General features: G+C 43.5%; 1 protein-coding gene across 5 annotated transcripts in view; it reads right to left on the minus strand.

Annotated features, from left to right (window-relative positions):
* The window catches only part of dph6 (diphthamine biosynthesis 6), a 55,750-nt gene extending 36,036 nt beyond the window's left edge, over nt 1-19,714 (minus strand). The window contains exons 1-6 of one of the 5 annotated variants that reach the window (XM_035610674.2): nt 19,540-19,696; nt 19,199-19,290; nt 18,566-18,656; nt 17,624-17,808; nt 4,818-4,891; nt 3,935-4,053 (exon numbers count right to left, since the gene is read on the minus strand). In XM_035610674.2, the coding sequence (XP_035466567.2) occupies nt 3,935-4,053; nt 4,818-4,891; nt 17,624-17,791 (361 nt within the window). In that variant the 5' untranslated portion in view covers nt 17,792-17,808; nt 18,566-18,656; nt 19,199-19,290; nt 19,540-19,696. Of the gene's footprint in view, nt 1-3,934; nt 4,054-4,817; nt 4,892-17,623; nt 17,809-18,565; nt 18,657-18,735; nt 18,808-18,904; nt 18,987-19,028; nt 19,149-19,198; nt 19,291-19,539 lie in introns of those variants that run through there. The other 4 variants (XM_035610673.2, XM_035610672.2, XM_035610675.2 and 1 more) reach the window with 4 other exon arrangements.
* Between the last annotated feature and the right edge of the window lie 585 nt (nt 19,715-20,299).

A 20,299-nucleotide genomic window follows, 5' to 3' on the forward strand; every position in this document is an offset into this window, starting at 1 on the left:
CCCGTCAAGAGGAAATCTTTTCAGTGAAACAAATCAAAAGGGGGAAACTGAAAGTGCTGAACATGTCCACACTGAACAGGAAATTTTAACCTTTATTTATAAAATTGCTGACCATCGTATCTATTTGTGAAGAGCTGTTGCGGCTTAACATTGTCTCCTATACTAACTCTTCAAAGACTTAAGTCTTTGGAAAGTAAAGGCAGGTCAAAGGATTTGTCAAGGAACTTTTTTCATTTTAATGAAGTATCCTTTCTGTATTATATAATATTTTATCGTTGTGAAATGGCAATTGTTATTCACTTAAAGTGCTGACCATGTAATCGCAACCATGTCACCCTCTCTCCATCGCTCCTCATTTCCTGTCCTATTAAAAGCCCCCCCCCAAAAAAATAGCCAAGATAATTTGGAAAAACAAGGAGTTTTAAAAAATTAAAATCAGGCCAAGGGAACTCTCTTTTTTTTCTTCTTTTAATTAAGAAAACAGTTAATGGATTCAGTGATATTAGATGTGAAACAATTAGTCTATCAATTAATTAGTCAAGTGACAGAAAATTAATTGGCATCTATTTTAATTATCAACTAATTTTCTCAGTCATTATTCTAGCCACAGCTTCGCGGTTGTGAGGACTGGCTGCTTTTCTTCACGTCATGTGATGGTGAACTGAACAGATTTGGGTTTTAGAAAAAATGTAGCTAATGATGACATTTCCCCCAATTTTTCTAACTGACTTCGAATTGAATTCAGAATTCCTTTATTTGATCACGATAATATTTTTGGCCTTTTACAATTTTCTGAACTATAAATTGAGCCTGACCATGAGCACTAGGCTAAACACTCAGACAAACTAACGCTCGAAACACAGACACCATGGAGCATTTACTGTAAATCCTTCAAGGTGTGAGTTGTGCCAAGGTACCTTTACTGAGGTACAGAAAATGTCAACAACAGATAATATGAATTGATTAACTGATGAATAAAACCTGGATTAGAGGACAGCGCAGTTTTCGTGTTGTCTCCAATTCCAGGAGAAAATGGCATCTTGTCTTTTAGCACAGTTAGCTAATAGAGTCCCGCTCATCGTGCTCAAATCTTGTCTTCTTTTATTGTCTTGTATTGTTTCATTTAAAAATATCTGCCAAATCTACTATACATGCCCTAGCACTACAGCTCCACCTTTCCTCAATAGGTACAGTAAGGAAAAAAACAAGGGAATTGCCAATTCACTGCCTTCAACACTGGAACAATTATTAGTTACAAATTCTATAATGCCTTTAAACATCACTTGTCCTTTAAGTATATATCAAATTATATTCAGTGTCCTTAAGTGGGTGAGGTGATCAGCATGAAGCGAAATTTGTGACGTGAATTCCCTGCCTCCCCGCACAAAGGCTGCGTGTGAAGAAGGGTTCTCCGGTGGACAGACCTGGATTTCACACGTGCCAATTATCTCCGGAGCTGAGGACCAATTAACTGCCGGACCTGTGCCCTCACACGGACCTGCACTAATCAATCAATTAACTAATTACATGAATATTTAATTCTAGCTCGTGGAATTGCCAATTATCTCGGTTAGCGCGCAAGATATTGCATTATGAGGAGACAATTCCCTAACAAAAATATGCATTTCCCTTTGGAGCCAAATGCTTTAGAAGCATTTTCTGACATTCATAGGTTTTCCACTCAACATAGTCGAAATTACTTCGCTACATGCAATTTGGCTTCTTCAAGAACAAAAATCTTTCTCTCTCTCTTTTGTGGTCTTAGTCCGCCACCAGCACGCAAACGAACGCTCGCGGAGAATTCACTTAAGAGGATCCTCCTGCATTTGGACAGCTGTCTTTTGAATAGAGGGATTTTTCATCAAGGAAAAATATCCTCTCCGAGGAAAGAGACACAGTATTATTTTTTTTCTTTATCCATCCACCGCTTATTTCCACCTGTCTTTTTGAGCACCTAATGAAGGAATATTAATCTGGGATGACTGCCTCTTATTCACAGCCCACCAAGACCCATTTTATACTTCCACAGAAGTTTATCGCTGTCGGTTCAGTTGCATATTTAACCTCTGCCCTGTGAAAGTTGTTGATTTTTTTCCCTCCCCGTGAGGTCTGCACAGGTAAATCCCTTGAAATCTCGCTCTTATTCTCTCACTTTTACAAACACCAAAGGCCACCAGGTACGCCCTTCTGTCACCCAATCTGCCCCAAACAGCACACCTCATTGCTCAGAACTGCTTCCTTCAAAGCTGCAATTATATGAGTGCTGCCTAAAGTGCTCTGGGCGCTCCTTGCACCCCTATTCAATTCTCTCCTTTCTAATTACCACTGCCTGGGGACAGGTGAGGAGTCAGGGCTGATACGATCTTTTTCTTTTTACCTGTAGCCAAAACATGCACACATACTCACACAAACACACACAGAAGGGAGGCCAAGATACACACGCAGAGGCACCCGAGGTGATTTTCCTTTCTAATTATAATCTTCCGAAAAATGCTGAGAATTCGCTTTTAGACATAGTTGTGTTTCAGGCAGAAAGCTTGGCAGAGGCGCAGGGTGACTGAGGTCTTATTGTCTTTACGGGCACATTATTCCACGAGGGTAATTTGGCATGATGATTGATCAATTACTTTTGAATGCAAATTGAGATCTTATCTGCTTCCAAGTGGAAATAAAAATTATTCCTGACTAGTAAACAATGATTATGATCCCACAGAAGGAAAAACAAAAAACAGTGGGTATAACAGGGATTCTGACATGATCTCTCCACTGATGAGAATGTGACGTGTTATATTATTTTTCCACCAAAAAGTCATTTATCATGAAGTTATTACAGATGACAAATGGGTGCAGCACATAAAGAACCAAAGATAAATTGCTTGACAAGTGCATTTCGTGAGAGGGTGTTTGAGCGGTGTTGAAAGATATGCAGAATATTGTGAGCGCATCGCCGCTCAGCTCTGCGGGTCATCAGTCAGGCGTGGACCCTTTTCGATTGATTGCTACCAAGGGTGACAACAAGCACTTAACAGCACGAAAACAATGTGTACATCATGATCTATCGCCATGAGTAGTTTGAGGGTTAAAAAACAAAAAAAGAACTATTTGTGGCCGTAATTGTCATTTTTCACTGGCATCGTCAAAAAGGGATCCGGCTGCGCTGTCAAGTAGGAACAGGTAGGCATCTTAACATTATGTAGAGAAACATCACCAAAGAAAAGAGAAAGAAAAAGTTTTTTCCCCCCTTTTTACTCTCTCCTGATATGCAGTAATCCGATCTTCCTATCCTCGGGCTCCAAAACAGGCAGGTAGAGAGGAGGTGACAGCACATTAACCTCTTCCCTCAATGCTGAAGCAGTTGAAAAACGTAAATGAGAGACACCAGATTTTAATCTTCCCTTCACGGACCATGTGTTCTGAGCAATGCATGAGCAGGGATTGCGGAGTTTCTCTCACACAATGGCGACATGTGCCGCTTATTGACAGGTTGCATTAATGTTTGGGGTAATCACCTGTGATTGCTCCTCAACCGCCGAAACCCTCCCTCCTCCCCACCCGCCCCACTACCACTGTGCACTTCCCTCGCACCTCCTCCTCACTGCGCGTCTTATCTTTTCATATTGTTCTCTGCTTCAATACCTTTGCCGCTGGCACATGTCTCAACACCGCTGCCTAAGCCACAGATTAATGATGAGGGCATTACTCTGCTTGTCTCTCTTTTTCCCTCCGCTGCCACCTCCCTCTCTCCTCCTCCTCCTCCTCCTCCAATCCCACACTTATCCAAACTCTGTCCCTTCAATCAGTGTGCCAAACACTACTTAACCAACCATGGCGCCTTAAGAGCACGTAAAGAGGGAGTTAAAAAAGGGTGACCAGAAGGGAGGGGACGTCAGCTCACCAGCTGCACGGGACACAAAAGAGTGAGACAAAAACTCACCAAAGGCGGCGACTTTGATGAGGATAGCGCGGAGGTCAGACGATATCATCTCGGAGAGCAGGGACTCTTGGTCTCGGCGCCACAGGTAGGCCAGGGGCTGCAAACCTAGCCGCAAACATCTGGGGAACAGGTGAAAGGGGGAAAGTTGTAGAAGCTGAAGGAGATGCAAAGTGGTTGATACAGAATATTTGCCGGCTCCAGAAGAACTTCAAAAGCAGCCTAGGCTGGGCACCTTCTCTGTTTTCAGGAAGGCCGGCACAGCACATGTTCCCACCTGACACCAGTGCCGGTGGCTTTCTTCAAGGCAGAGACAAACACACACACAAAACTTCCCCTTAAGCTGAGGCTTGACTGACACATTAACACGCACATCCACGGCCTTTATATGTATAGATTTAGCATCTATAAGGACAAAACTTGCTGACTGACAGCAGGATTTGTTGCGACTGCGTGTCCAGTCGGCTGAAGTGAGAGGGTGAGAGAAAGAATCAAACAAGAACAGCATATAGGTATCTGTGTCACAAGGAAACCATTTCATCTTTCTGCAGATAAGACTGTTGTGTTTCACTCTTAATGGAAAAGTGCATTTTTGTGGTATTTACAAAATCATGGCAATTATGAATCTATCAGTTTTATTACTTTAAAAGAAAAATCATTTCTCCATAAAAACAGAGCCACAGCATAAATTGAAGTTAGTCTAAATAAAATGGCATAAACAAAACTCAGTGTGTGTGTTTTAACAAAACACACGGTGAGGTGAAGTCTACAGAGGATGCACTCTTTTCCTTCAGTGGACCACAGAGTGTGCGTCAGAGTGTGCGTGTGTGTGTGTGTGTCTGTGTGTGTGTTCTCGATCATGAATGTGCATGTATGTTTGACTTACACATTTTCCACACGGACCCGCTGGTAATCGGAGAGAATGGCCCCTACTGACACTGCTTCCACAGCCTCCTTCTCCTGTGGGGAGAAAAAAAAGATGGAGTTAACTTAAAGAAGAAAAGAATTTGGGCCTTTTCCCATTATACAGTATGTGCAACTTACACTGTTATGGCGATATGATGTCACTGCCCCGTGGGGCCAGATACTCTTTGCTTAACTCACAATGGTAACCCAACGAGTTATCTGAGCAAAACCACACAAACACATGTTAACATGTACACACAAAAACTAAAAGCAGACGGGAGATTCCGGACGGCTCTTCCTATCGCTGGACCGCAGTCCTGTGGGGATGTTTACACTCTGCTCGTATCAAGGCCTTCACGGCCCAGCCAATATCCCCTGGAGGATTGCGTACATGGCTCTGTTAGTGAACGCGAGTGTTTATGCACACACGAGAGTTGTGCGACTGGAGGCACCGGCACCACTACAGGCAGTCCCTGGACCTTATCGGCCGTGTAGTGTGCGCGTGAGAGATGAATGTGTCTGACCGCAGCTTCCATCCTCTCCGCACCGCGGGGCTCGAAGACAGAAGCGCCGTGACAACTCGAAAGTATCGGGCGGAGCATTGTATCTGTGAGTGGCATGTATCTTTAATATTGCTGAGGGCTAATCTAATTGCTTTTCATATCGTATTCATATTTCAGAAACAGTGAGACAACTATGCACTCGAGAGACACTGACACGGCCTTGAAATGTGTTCCATCTTCCCTCACGATAAAACAGGCCTGATCCGGAGTGACACACACAAACAAACACGTGCACGCGCAAGTTGGAGCTGCACGCTCACCCGCATACATACACACACGCAGACACACAACCCTCTTCTCCACCTACATGCCCCTCCCCTACAGACACAAACCTGCAGATTCATTAGAACATTACATGGGCTGTAATTAGAATGAGAGGCAAGGGTAGGAGCAGTGGAGGGACGCACAAGCCTCCAGTAAATTACCTTGTAGCCATTATCAATTTCCCTGGCTACTGGTCCTTAAGATAACCCCCCGCCCCTCCTTCTCCCTGTGGTCCCTTCCTGCAATTTTTCTCTGCCTGATAAACATGCTGATTAAAGCGAACAGCGTGTAAACCTTTGATACTTTCCTAAATGAAATCCATGCCCTGCCTGGGGCTTGACGCTGAGCTGCGACGCACTGTGCTTCACGCGCACACACACAAACACATACGCAGCTCCATGTAGGCGTGCCAGCTAATCAGATAAAGGATGTGCTCTCTGTGTGTGTGTGTGTGTGTGTGTGTGTGTGTGTGCGTGTGTGTGCGTGTGTGTGTGTGTGCGTGTGTGTGTGTTTGTGTGTTTACGGTGCAGCGAAAGGATGTGAGATATAAAGGCGAGGCTAAACGCATAGATACAAGTACACAGCTAGAGTTTAACTCTTTGACCTAAAGTTAATCACCAAGAGATCTGAAGAACGTCGGATTCAGCACTCAACTTTGAATATCTCTCCAACAAGTCCAGCGCTGGAATATACATTGTAGTCAACGCCGCTGCCCAGTGACAGTAATTAAGTCAGACTGATAACATTTCAGCCCAGCACAGACCCAAGGGGGCTGCAGGCGGTGTCATGTAATTCTAGGTAAGCCTCGGGGCCAGCACTCTATTCTAATACAATGATAACCTTTTCCCTAAATGCAATTGTCACTTCCTAAAGAGCCAAATTAGGAGGCAAAGAGAGGAATAAGGCGAGACAGAAAGAGGGAAAGAGACAGGAATGAGAGTGTTGAAGAAGTGCGCTACATCAACACCAATTTGGTCCAATGGCTTAAAACATGACAGGACCAGACGAAGCCTGACAGAATCAGAGAGCATCAGAGCAACAGCGAGACAGAAAAAAGAAAAAAACGTGCATTTCCGTCTCTTTGTCTCACTCTTTCTTCTTTCTCTTTGCAGGCAGACTGTTGTATGTTCTTGGGCCTCTGAGGTCCAGGTCAGTCATTACATGACGTCATGCAGCCTTGTAATATCTAAGCACGCTCGCCACTAATGATAACACAAGACAAATTTCAAGTACACATCCTCTTGTTTTCGGCTGAGGCTCTAGCTATGAGACCTTTTGGCAAATGGCTGTGGAAAAATGATTATTTTTGGATGCGGTAATGTTTTTGTCGCAATTATAGCTATCACCATGAGACAGGCAGGAATGAGAGGCCAGCTAACGCTGCTGTGGACGTGATTTTACAAATTCTAGGCATACTTTCTTATCCTATGTGGGAAAGGTAGGATGAATTATTGTGGATCAGAGGTACACACACACACACACACACATATATATATATATATATATATATATATAAATCTGAATTGTAAGATAATATGGGAATTGTTCCATGTGTATTCATGATGCCATAAAAAATACAAACTTTGACTTTATGGTAGCTGAAAAATTTATCAAAATGGTTTATAGTGGGAATACTTGACAAAGCGACAAGGTAGCTCATGAAGCACTGTATAATAATAAATAATAATAAAATCTTTATGAGAGCTATCGGGCTAAACGATGTTTTGACTACATTAGAGGTGGGATCCGGGTAAGAAGCTAACATAATGATAAATCAAGGCAGAGGTCATCAGGACTCCGGTGACCCACAAACCACTTTTCTTTCTTCATGACTCTTGGCACAAGATCCGACGACAGAGCTCCCTCCCTGCGCCGAGTCCATGTCACTTTTCTTCTTTTTTTTTTCAACATTTAATGACCCAAGTTCATTAAAGGGAGCTTCACCTGATCCGGGACCCAAGACCCTGTATTAATTCATGCCCAGGGCGGGGCTAAATCTGGCATGGTGTCGTGCAACAGTGCAACTCCCTTGCAGCCCGATCGGAGGCAGACAAAACAAAGGCCTGGCCCGGCTTCCACTGTCCTCTCCTCCAGGCAGAAAAGCTATTAATGAGGATCTATGGCCCAGAGCAATGGAAGCCCTCAGTCCCCCAGCCATGTCCATCAGGGTACTTAGCCCCATGCAGTCATTAACTTCTGTTACTAATTGTCAAATTCATTAAACTAATCCTTCCCCCACATCCGGATGTCTCCGGTGGAAATAGATGGAGAGGGCTGAGTTATTAAGATGTCAGCTGTGGGGAAGATTAAGGCCAGCAGACATACTCTACAAAGAAACGATACGGCCATTAAACTCTATATCAAGGTAGTGTATGTGATATACTTTGTAATTATATATACATTTATCTTGGTAAGGGAGTGGTTCACATGTAGTCACGCTCGCAGACGTGCCCTCATTCAAGATATGTATCTGCCCCAAAGATACATGACGATCATAAAGCAAAGAATTTTTACCTTGAGAATGAAGCTTTTTTTTCTTCTCATCAGCTCTCGGCTTGAAAAGGTACTTATGCATGCCACACATTCAGTGTGGGTAATATTCAACAGTCAGAGCCATTAACAGCATTCAAGGCAATTAGAAAGCCATAAAATATTAAAAATTCAATATTCATATTCATATGGAATACATCAGAACCCTCATTAGCTCTCTGTCAATGGCTGTCACAGTGAGATCTTAATTATACACCCTAACAACACAAAGAACCATTATGCGAAAATGGTGGGTTTCCAAAATGCCTGCTTCAGCCGTTTCTGAAAAATCGGAAGCCAGAGCTGGCAGGTCTCGACTATTTCCATTACACAGTTCTCCGTTTATCGAGTCCGAAGTTGTTGACGTGTACTTTGTTTCATGCTGCAGCCTCCTGTAGGTAGTGCACTCCATGCACTGTGATGGCATGGCGGAGGGGAAGAAGACAAGGTGGAGAAATTAATTTAAGTGGTTTGAATGACAGTTTGTTCAAGGGCATCAGGGTACCATCACCTACTCTCCATCGCCACATCCGCTGTGTCACATCGACACCACTAACCCCACAGCCTTCCATCCCCATCCTCCTCCTCTCCATCTCTCCTCCTCATCCTCCCCCTCTTCCAGGATCCATCAAGTAAGTGACCGAACGCGACATGGTTTTAATGTTCTCTCCATTAGATCAGCTCCGGCCCGGTTGTAATGTAATGGGATTGTTCGCCCCCTGTTTCTCTACATGGTGGGAACACGGAGAGGGGGTTGGACCTTGTCGTAGAAGCGCGAGTAGATGTGGTACAGGGAACAGGGCCAGCTAGGGTCAAGTGATTGTGTTTAATGTAATGCGGACATAGTCCCGGGGCGTGTTGGGCTGTCCTGACAACTCAGACATGCCAAACTGACAGGAAGCTTAGTGTGAGCTTAGCAGGAGGAGACATTGCTTATTTGTTTTAAATCAGCATTCTCATTATCATTCTGTACGGACAGTTGTACTCCAAGGTGACTCCCATAAGTTGGTAAAGGAGTGAAAGGATGTGGAAGAGGTGTGCACAAGGTGCAGGATACAGACTAATTATAATGTTATAAGTTACACCCAATGCTTAAAATATATTATGCTGCTTATATGTACAGTGAGGCCAAAACACGATGCATGTCTGATCCTTCAAAATAAAGCAACAAATGGACACGCAGGCTTAGTGAAAATCTTGGTAAAACAAACATCGGACAAAACTTTGTTCCAAAAGGCTTTCAGAGACATTCCCCTTGGTAAATTGGCGGGGCTGTCTGTTTGAAGCAGCTGCTGAAAGACGGGCTCTTCCTTTGTGCTTGTGGATGGGCAGGCGGGATGACTCACCAGCGAGTCAATCTTCGACCATACAGAGTGGAGGAATAAGACAAACAAACCACTCGCAAAGCCAGCTGCTCATAAACCTAAATGCCCCGACGGGTTCCAGAGATGGTGCAGGTCAGAGTTGCAAGAAGGGCAGACGGGAAGCTGAAAAGGGGAAAGTATTGTCCTCCACTGAGGCCACGATGCAGATGTGACCAGCCAACAGCGGATACGACATCGGACATTGTCTCATCAATGCGATGAGTGAATGACGCTCATCAGCCGAGTGAAATGTGACAGTTGACAGGCTCATGTGGCACCGATGCGGGTCCGAAGAAGAATGAAAAAGATGCTGCGGATTTTATCCATGAAGGTGCTAGGGCCGCTTTTCATGGCTGAGCTTGTATTTGTACAGTTTCCTCGCCTGAAGTTTAGACACATACACACACACCCTCTCTCTTTAGTCTTGGATAGTGATTCATTTACAATGACAGAGCTGTTTTCAGCGATAGAGCCTGAGCATAAATATGCCATGCCGCACAGCTGGAAAATGTAGAAATTCATCAGGGTTAAAAAAGTAGAGAGATTAACGTTTCACGAGTTTCCTCTCAGATATATATGGTTACGTAAACACAGACCCAGCCAGTCGTCAGGCAGGGAGGGAGAGGGCCTTGGCCAAAGCAAGCACAAAGCCCTAGTTTCAGCAGTCCAAGGACAAGGAGGCTTTCCATATCAGCACGCATGGAAAACTAAATGTTGGGAAGCAGCGGGGAGACATAAGGTCATTTATCGATGTACTGTGTGTCCATGAATACGTGCAATTCAAGCATACAAGTTTAGTTATTACTGGCTCTTAAAAATGCAATATTTTAATGGCTGTTTCTAGAGTATAAATTGTCAGTCTGTGCCTCTACCCTCAGACACTCAACCGCCAGGGGATTTTTTGTGGGGGGATAACGCAAAATCATGTAACTTCCTCCCAACGTTTAGGGGTCTCGCCTCTCACCATTAAAAGGATAAGGTGTTCCAATAAACAGATCTCTGTGGGGCATGAAACAAAAGTCATAATCCCAGCTCTGTCACAGCAACATCCCCACTTGGCTGAGGTAAGATTGTTTGAGCGCCTCAGACAGGAAGCTGCTTCCAAAAAGCGAAAAAAAAAGGAGGGAATCAAAGCAGCAGTCTCCAGCCACAGAGAGGTAAACTATGTCAGTTGCTTTTCATGGTCCATAACAACCACCTATTCCACTGGGTGTATGCGCAGACGTGTACTAATGTATATACACACAGTCATGCAGGGGCTTACAAACACACACACACACACACACACACACACACACACACACACACACACACACACACACACACACACACACACACACACACACACACACACACACACACACACACACACACACACACACACACAGAGTACAAAATGTAAATGTTTTTCTGGTGAGGTCAGGTTCCAGGCTCTTGACATCTTGGCTCTCCTGTCCTCTAGTCTATATCCTCCCCATAGCTCCTACAGACATCATGCCCCCCCTCCCCAAAATCCTCCCCCAGTCCCTCCCCCGAGAGAGACTAGAAGAAAATATAGCAGTGAAGCCGTTTTCACCCACTCTCCAGACTCCAGACAGTGTTTTTCTACGGCTGGTTATGACTTTAGCTGCGGGAGGTGATGGGGCCTGCCCCAAATTTTCTTGTGGGGACTGGCTCAAGAAAAACAAAACAAAACATAAAACCCCTCTTAATTTTGTAGTAGATGAATGGCAGGGAGTTGAAAGACTTGGCACTGTTCCTCAGCTGTCCGTCCTGAGGCAGATCATTATTGGGTCTAACTTAGCTGTTGATACTGTTGAGTTTAAGAGCTTTTATTACAAGTCGACGCTCCTTGTTGACTTCTGTTTTTCTTTAATGGCTTGATCATCCTTCACACTTTTAACAAGGCTTCAGAGTAAAAATAACTGGCGAGAATCCAAATGGAGAACAGAGTAAGCACAGAGAAGTAAATAAATGAAACTTCATATATTCAGATTAACTTGAAATGTGATCTGAAAAAAAAAAACTTAATAGATGGTGATGTAAAAAAAAAATACCTCTGATGATCAAAACTAGCAGATGTTTTGAAAAAGAAAATCCAAATACACGTTGATGAAAAACTAAATGAGCGAATTTGGTGAGCCAGGACTAGAAAGGGATCACAGGTCTCCCTTAATACAAGCAAACAAAAGAGAGAAAATACAAAAATACAATTTCAGTGATGGTTTATTCGGATCGGCCCATAAAAAAAACACATAGTAACCAATAGCTCAAATGCAAATAACCTCTAGATACGCCCTCAGTTCATACAGCGTCAAAATAAAATGAGAAAAAAAAAACGAGACCACGAACCCGTAAAACGTTCTTCATTGGAACAATGTTCAGCCATGCAGTGGTGGTGGCTCATGCCCTTGGCAAGGCAAGATAAGGCTATCAGCTTCCATCATCGCTAAACAAGATTGAGCAAAGTACATTAAGCAGAAAAATACAAACAAATTACAAAGGCTTGAGGCTAGGCTCTTTATCTAATGTTTGCGGGGACTGTTAAGAGTCAGTTGGAGGGAAATGGGCCTGCGTCTAATAGATCCTGTCCCACCACTTCCACACGGCCAGCGAAACAATACACAGCGCCATTATCTCAGCGCTAATGCTATCCTTCCTCATGTGCAAAACAAGCCTGCAATCTCAACCCCGCTGCCGCCGTGTCGACCAGCATGAATACAAGCGGTCGCAGACCAAAGGAAGAGATAACAATGGCCGTCACATGGAGAGGGGCCACACATGGAGAGACCGCCGTTTGAAGGAATCTGTACCGGCACAAGCCCAGATATATATTCAAGTAAGGCCCTCTAAACTTGAGCTAAACTTTCGGCAAAGTGATTATCCGTCGGCCTTCTAGGCTGCTTGTAAGCTACTTCCAATAACAACATTTAGAGGTCTCTCTGCACCACAAACCAGCTAAAACAAGCTTGCATTAGCTTTGTTATTGATCGCATCTCCTAACCCCTCGCTGTGACCCCAGAGGTCATGATTTATGTATTAAGCAGCTTTTTAAAGAAATCCATTTTCCTGTTGAGCCCCCGATGTAAGCCTAATGCAGCACCATGCCGGTAATCAGAGAAGGGCTGTGTGTTTGATTTTGCACCACCCCCCCCCCTCCCCTCCCCATAGTTCACACCCATCTTCAACGACTTGGCTCACAACACCTCAGCTCCCTGATCAATACCACCGAGCTCCCGGTTCAACTGGAGATTCCTCTGCCTGCCTGCCAGCCAGCCTGCCGTCCTCCCATCCTCCCTGCTCCTGTCTTTCTCCTCTCCCTCAAGTCCCTCTCCCTCCTTTCCTCGCAGCAGGATACACCTCCGTCAGGGCACTCGCAGCAACGCGGTGCCAGGCTTCTGAGGGGTCCAGATGAAAGTGCGACGACAACACAATGGAGACGAAAGATGCCAGGAGACGAAAGAAAGAGGGAGCAAGGGAACGGGAAGAATGGAAAAAGAATGTTTGGACAGACTGCCTCTGCGATCTCACAGGGCACCACTCTTGTCTGCTGATGTCGATAACGAAGCGGCTGTCGAGACTGAGGATGGGTGTGTGTGTGTGTGGGTGTGTGTGTGTGTATTATCTCACCAAAAGCAAGGTGTTTTAAGACACACCAAACAGAAGGGAATGTTTCATCTACAAAGGGCAAAGGTCTCAGTGCACTTCTCCAAGACTTTTCCAATACAATGCTAGTGACCTGACTAAAGAAGGAGGGCAGAATTTGGGTGCTAACTGACCCAGAATATCAGCTCTCACATGAAAAAAAAAAAACTGTATCCACAACGCCAAGTTTATTCGAGAAAAGGAAATTTGATTTGAAAGTAACATTTCCATCGTTCTCAAAGCTGGGTCGGAGTACGACAGAGATGTCACAGTGCTGCTAACTAGAGCTGGCAGAAAGGAACGTGTGCATGGATATCATCTATTGTTCCTCATCACTCTAATGAGCTTCAATGTCTTTGTCTTTATTCATCAGCTCAAAGGTCGCAGAGTTGCTGCAATGGAATCACTATCTTTTTAAATAGTATCTTTTACTTCATCAAGCGCCCAAAACTCCAGTTGCATCTCGCGAAAATGATCCAGCATTCATGCCATAAAGGTTGTGCTGCTTTCAAGGAACAACATCTCTGTGTTGTTTCTCGGACATAAAAAAAAAAAAGTGTATATAGATGAGGGCAGAGAGAGCACTTCCTTTTACCGCAGGGTGATGAAGGAAGGCAAACTGGGGCAGAAAGGCAGAGGTGTGTAAGGAGGACAGAGATAAACCCGTTATCCTGTAACAGAGGCCCGATTTGACCTGACCTTGAGAAACGCGCACGCGCTCGCTCGCGCTCGCACGCACACACACACAAGCCGGGTCACGGGGCATAAAGAGCCACTGTGTCAGGTCACAGAGCACAGAGAGAAGGATAAAGGACTTGAGGGATGTGATATGACTAATATGAGGAGTTTTGCGGGCCTTCGGGGGGACTGGCGTTACAGCCAGCGGTGACTGACACTGCTGATCTGTATCACACATCAGAGCAGATCACAGCAGAGGAGAGCAGACCAGCCACACACATCAAGAGTAGACACTAAACCTACAGTATCTGCAGAACAGGAGGAAAAAAGGGTTTTGAAATAAGACTACACAAGTTTTGATCTACCGCACCGAGTTACTACACGACAAATCAAAATTGTGTTAACTTACAGACTTCATATTTACGAGCTTCCTCTGGCAGATGACACAAGGACATCATCAGATCTATGAAAATATACACTTACGGACAACGATGTCAAAAAATTGTGAGATTCCCATTGCCGCTGACAAAACTGCAATTTCTCCCCCTCAAAGAGCAGGTTCAAAGATCAGCGCCGCGCAGGATGGGATGCCGCGGCTCGCATGTCTATCAGGTTACACACTTCAAAGACACACCGCGATACACAACCAGCGATGAGAGCAAAGGGGCCAAGAATAGGGCCACATTGTATTTCTGCCATTATCACTAGTACCAGGGGATAGACGGCTCTTTTTTTCCCCCTATTATAATTGGGGATTTTTTTTTCCTCGATCAACAATGCTTCTGTAGAATATGAGCTCTTCCTTTGGATCTTTTGACTGGCTCCAAACATTCTCCGAGAGACCGAAGTGTGGCATCTCGGTGGTTTGTCAGCTCTGGGAATGGTCTGTAGATGGCACTGTTGGCTCATGCTATAGGTCTGTTGCTTGCATTTCAAAGGAGGAGGAGGAGGAGGAGGGAAGAACATCCACTTAAAACTCATCAACTCCGGATCTGAGAAGAAGAAAAAAATTCTTTCATCTATGCTCAAGTGTCATTTGCCAAATATAATGTTGTAACTTCTAATTAATTCAAACTGCGAGAAAGAATCTTTCAAAATATCACACTTTTTTTTCAGGCTAAAACTGTTCCTTTTCAGTAGGGGTGATTTAACAGTTCATTATCAAAAGAAGTGGTTTTTTTTCTCCCCTTCTCCCCCCGCTATCATTTCCTTCACTAATCAACAACACCACAAACTTTATGGGGGAAAAAATAACAACATATTTTTTCATAAATACAAATGAGTAAAACTCAGAACATCTAATGAACATAACTGAATGTGACCATGATATGTGACATTTTAAGAGCATTTTAAGATGCTGTGACAGAATTGTGTAAGTTTCTAAATACTGGGGATTCATTGATCTCTATGAGTGTATTATCCTTAACAATGCAGAACAAATGGTACAAGTTAGTAAAAGCTCAGGATTCGCCAGAAAGCTAAAAAAGAAGAAAAAAAACTACCACAGAAAGCAGCAACTTGAAATTTGAGATAAGAGAGTTGCATTCTTAAGGTTGACATCACTCAGTGAGCAAGAGAGAGGAAGCCTGTTGTTTACGGTGCAGGTCTGTTGATGACGGTGAGAGGGGTAAACAGAGAGATGACTGGAGGTCTGCCAGCCCAGGAGAGCCTCATGGGAGTCCAACTGCCATGATCTATGGCCCGCCTGACTGGTGAGGTCAGACCAGAGAAGCCCTGGAAATTGGAAATTAGCAGCCCGTTGCAATTAGAGCCCTGACCACAGGCAGAAATGGCATATTGCATCACGCACCAGAGACACGTCTGCTATTCGACTGTGAATACGAATGAGATCGCCAATACCATAAATTGGGCCGTGTGAAAGAGGAACCGGAGAGAAATCAAACACACAAGGGCGGTCTCGTGCAGCCGCATGTGTAAAACTGGGGATTTATATAGAAGGCAACAAAGAAAGCCAGGCAGAGGGCATGAGATGCCCCGAGGCTGGCTGACTGGCCCCTGCCACTGAAGCGGTGTGTGGACATGCAGGGACCCTGGAGCAGCCCTCTGCTCCGGATGAACATGTCTTCACACAGACCTACAGGTCGCCCCCCCCCCCCCCACACACACACACACATGCACACACACAAACTAAATTTTGATGCTGCAAACTGAAACAAGAGACCATGTCCAGATGGGGAAAAAAAAAGTGTTACACCCTGTTTGTGCTGACAGCAGGGAGAGCTGCCGCCGCCGCTGCTGAAGTGTGCGTCCAGGTGGCTGCAGGCAGTCAGGTAGGCAGGCGGTGCCAGCGGTGTGTTAAACACACATGCAGTTGACTCAAACCTGTCAGTCAGCCAACCTGCACCACGCCGGACTACCGAGGTCTCATACATAATTTGGCATCAAATGAATATTTTTTCAGTGTCCTGGCAAAAGTGGTATTTGATGAATTATTAATTTGGTGATTAATTTTTGCATCTGATCTTCTGTCAGGCAAGATGAAAAAAAAAAAAAAGAATTGAATATTTCCTGTGAAGCTAGTTGTTGAAGGGCACCTCATTCCAACTCCACACATAAAACTTTCATAAACTGATACAACCGGCACACTATTTTCCCTGAGTAACATGAAAGGAAAACTTGCTCCGCTTTGAAAGTGGAATCAAGACGTACTAAATAGGACAGACTAAAAGCACCAACATGGCTTTTTAATCTCCAGAGCGACTTTAGTTAGGTGCTAAGGACTGTTAGTGTACAGCGGGACAGATGAATCGAGACAAGCGGAGCCTCTTTGAGACGGTGCTGATGGGCTAACTAAGTGACTCTGAAATCCACAGAGAGGGACTTGTAAAACATCTCAACAGTGTGACATATGTCATGAACCTTGGCCAAGATGAGACGTTTAGTAATGCTCTGAGAGCTTGTTCGCTAAAAAAGGCAGTCAAGCATATGTCAGTGGTGGCCAGTCAAAAAACTATAGCAACTTTTCTATATGCGAAACAAAGCACCGCATTAGAGAGTTCCCATAATCAGAGTTTTATACTATTCCAACTCAAAATCACTTAAAGGCCTCTGATGCCTCTTTGGTTCAATTGGTTATTCCAAGAGGTCTCGACAATCGCTCAGCTTCACACAACTACGTATTATTTGTATTTACATTATCTGTGAATATGTAGGTTTATTTTTATGTGCCCAAATATCTGTGCCAATACTGATAAAAATCATATATATATTGCAGTATTTACAAACAAATAAAATACATATTTATAGGAAAAATAAATAGAAAATCTAAATCTATTCCGTACAATGTAAAATATCAGTGATTATGTGCTGAGAGAATAAAAGCCAGAGAAATATAAAAAAATAAAAAAATAAAACACAAATATTAAATTCCAATTACTGGATGTTTTAGTAAAGTTGATGATGTTCTTACACATTTAACGGAAAAATTCTTAAAGAGTGTATTGTATCTTTAATTTTATGTGTTTGCTTTTAAACATAATTTTGTGTGAGACATAATTTAGAGATGCATCATTCAGTCTGGCTTTAAAAGGAGTTTTTACAGGTGGCAAGAATGGGAACATCAGTGGGATACATGCTGCTTTGTTTTGGCAAAGTTATAAAGCGGAGCTATGCAAATCAAAACTTTTTGAAATCTGAAATTTGAGGAAGCATCTAGATTCACTGCCAGGATAAGAACATCCCTTCCTGTATCTCCCACTAATGGTGGCTACACGGTGGCATACCTTGACAAGGCGCAGCAGCTCATACAAGTCCTCCACCTCATCCCCCTCCGTCTCACTGTAGTTCCTGCTGGTGTCCAGGCTGGAGCCCTGGATGGTTCGTCTGTATAAGGGCAGATCCATGGCTTCACCATACAGCTCTATGGCCTGGTGGCCCACTGTCTGGTACATGTAACTGTCCAACTCATCTGCAGCACAGATGAAAAGATGTTTAAGTGAGTGACAACAAGCCATTAATCACGTCTGAAATAGGAGATGATTCAATGAAGTTTATTGAAATGAAAATGTAATAATTAAATTCTTTGAGATAGTTGATGGTAAATAAACATCCACTGGCAACATTTTCGATTAGGACTGATGATTATTTTCATTACAGATTAAGCTGCAGACAATTTTCTCAATAAATTGACTAGTTGTTCTCTCTAAATCACAGTATCCCAAAACCCAGCGTGACATCTTCAGATTGATCAGCAGTTAAAACCCAAACATATTGAGTTGGTAAAAAATATAGACCAGAAACTGTATAAATTCTCAGATCAGGGGCTCGTGATCAAGCTTATAAAAATGGCATTTTGCTTGATTAAATGACTCAATTAGTCAAATATTCAAATGGTTGCAGATAAAAAATTCTGTCAAACAACAAAAATATTTATAAACTAACTGTTTAAACTCTATGTTTGGATGAAATAAATAGTGGCTCTGAGTAACACTACACTATATTCATGAATGAACCGAGAGGCTTTAAATATTCACAATGAAATAATACTGAAAATACAGCTGAAAATACTGGGATACTGTTTCAAAACTAAGCACTGAATAAGTATACCAGTACTAAGATCCATGTGGGACAGAATAATATTTAAATAAACATTATTTTGATAGAGTAAACATAAACTCCCAAAAAAACTCCATTGATAACAAAATTTGACTGAGTCCGAAAATTACTTATTCAGCTATTTCAATGTTCATCATTTTAGCAGTGGTGGCTCGTAACTCTGTCGTCACTGGTGCAGTCCCACAGACTGGCAGAATAAATCTGGATGGGTAAAAAGAAAAAGCACCACATGACCCTTCCTCATCACCATCACTGTGGAGCCTTCGAGCAAGGCTCTTACACTGCGATCGCTTCAGGGGAGCGCCTCGGTGTCCTAACACGGGACGTTGGGATTGTAACGGGCAGCTTCTGGCTGTGAAGTGAATTATTGAAATGTGAGTGTTCCTGCAAAAGGGCTTTTTTTAAAAATGACAATATGGTCTTGTGTAGTGTATCGTGTGGATGCTTACGGTTTACTTCTTCAAGGGAGAGTTTGTACAGAAGAAAGCAAAACTCTTCAGAGTTATTAATATGCATTTGCCCTGTACCACAACCCAGCTGTAGCCTTGCCCGCACACCTATGATGCAACTTACACTTCACACATACACTTAGTACTGAACTTTCTGCAGTGCTGTGATTCGTGCACAGCTCTGGAGTCGTAGGTCCTCGGTCTGCAGGAAGTGCAGCTGGCTGGCCCACATAGCCCCACCGGCCCCTGTGGACCACAGCAGCAGCAGCAGCAGCAGCAGCTCATCTTCCTCACCTGTGTGAGCAGGACGCAGGTTGGCCAGAGCTGCGATCCGGTGCCCGGCAGCGACACACTGCATCATGTTGTAGCAGCTGTCCTTGCCCCCGCTGGAACACAGGACGAGAAATAGGCGCGGAGGTGAAGCTGTGTTTTTGAATCGGAGCCGCGCGCGTTAGCGATCTGGGATTGTGGCGCGGCGGCATGTTCTCAACTCTGAACGTGCTCCGTTCTAAAAATGAAAAACGTTTCCTAGCGCTACTGTTCACAGCGACACAACGCGAGAGCCAGTCACTGCTATGCTAACAGAAATAATAAATCGGTGCCAGAAGAGCGTTACGGTGGAGACGTGCGGCTACCTGATCAACGCGACCACTTTCATCTTCGTATGTTTTGTCTGAAGAGTCTAATGACAAGAGTGACAACAGTCTAACAGTGGGAGAGCCCGACACTCAAAATGCACCCATCACAACAACATGTGAGCAGAATATACACCGATGCATGTGAGAGCGCGGCTTCCGGGTTGCTGAGGGACCCCTTCTCTCCATCAAGATGCCCTCCAATATGCCTGAGAGAAAATCAAACCCTCTGTCCGTTTAATCCAATTTCAGGTTTTGCTGAACAAACATGAGCACGATTAAGTTTTATATTGACAAAGCGGATTCAGTTCAAAGTTTAAAATGTAAGTATAACAATTCCAAATGTTTAAATAATTACAGCGCAAACACAATGTGCTAAAAGGCTAGATATTGTTTTATGAAATTGATGAATAATGATAAATAATCGGAAAATAGTCAATGAAAATATCATACATTCAAACAATTTTGAAAATGACAATAAAAATGACCCTTATTCATGTCCACGCAAACTACTTTGCAGGCCATATGTGCATGATTTATTTTTACTCTTTATTTCTACAAAATGTTAATGGCTTACTATATTTCTACAAAATGCTGATTAAAAATAAATATATAATACATCACATGTGCAAGCCACAATGTCATATGTAATATTGCATATTACATGTTATAAATTGTGGGGAGAAAAAAAAAGTTTCATGTGGTTTTTGGACAATTTCTATGTGAATATTTTACATTTGAAAACAAGAATTCTGTCCAC

This window comes from Scophthalmus maximus, chromosome 15 (assembly GCF_022379125.1).
Source record: "Scophthalmus maximus strain ysfricsl-2021 chromosome 15, ASM2237912v1, whole genome shotgun sequence".
Taxonomy (NCBI): domain Eukaryota; kingdom Metazoa; phylum Chordata; class Actinopteri; order Pleuronectiformes; family Scophthalmidae; genus Scophthalmus; species Scophthalmus maximus.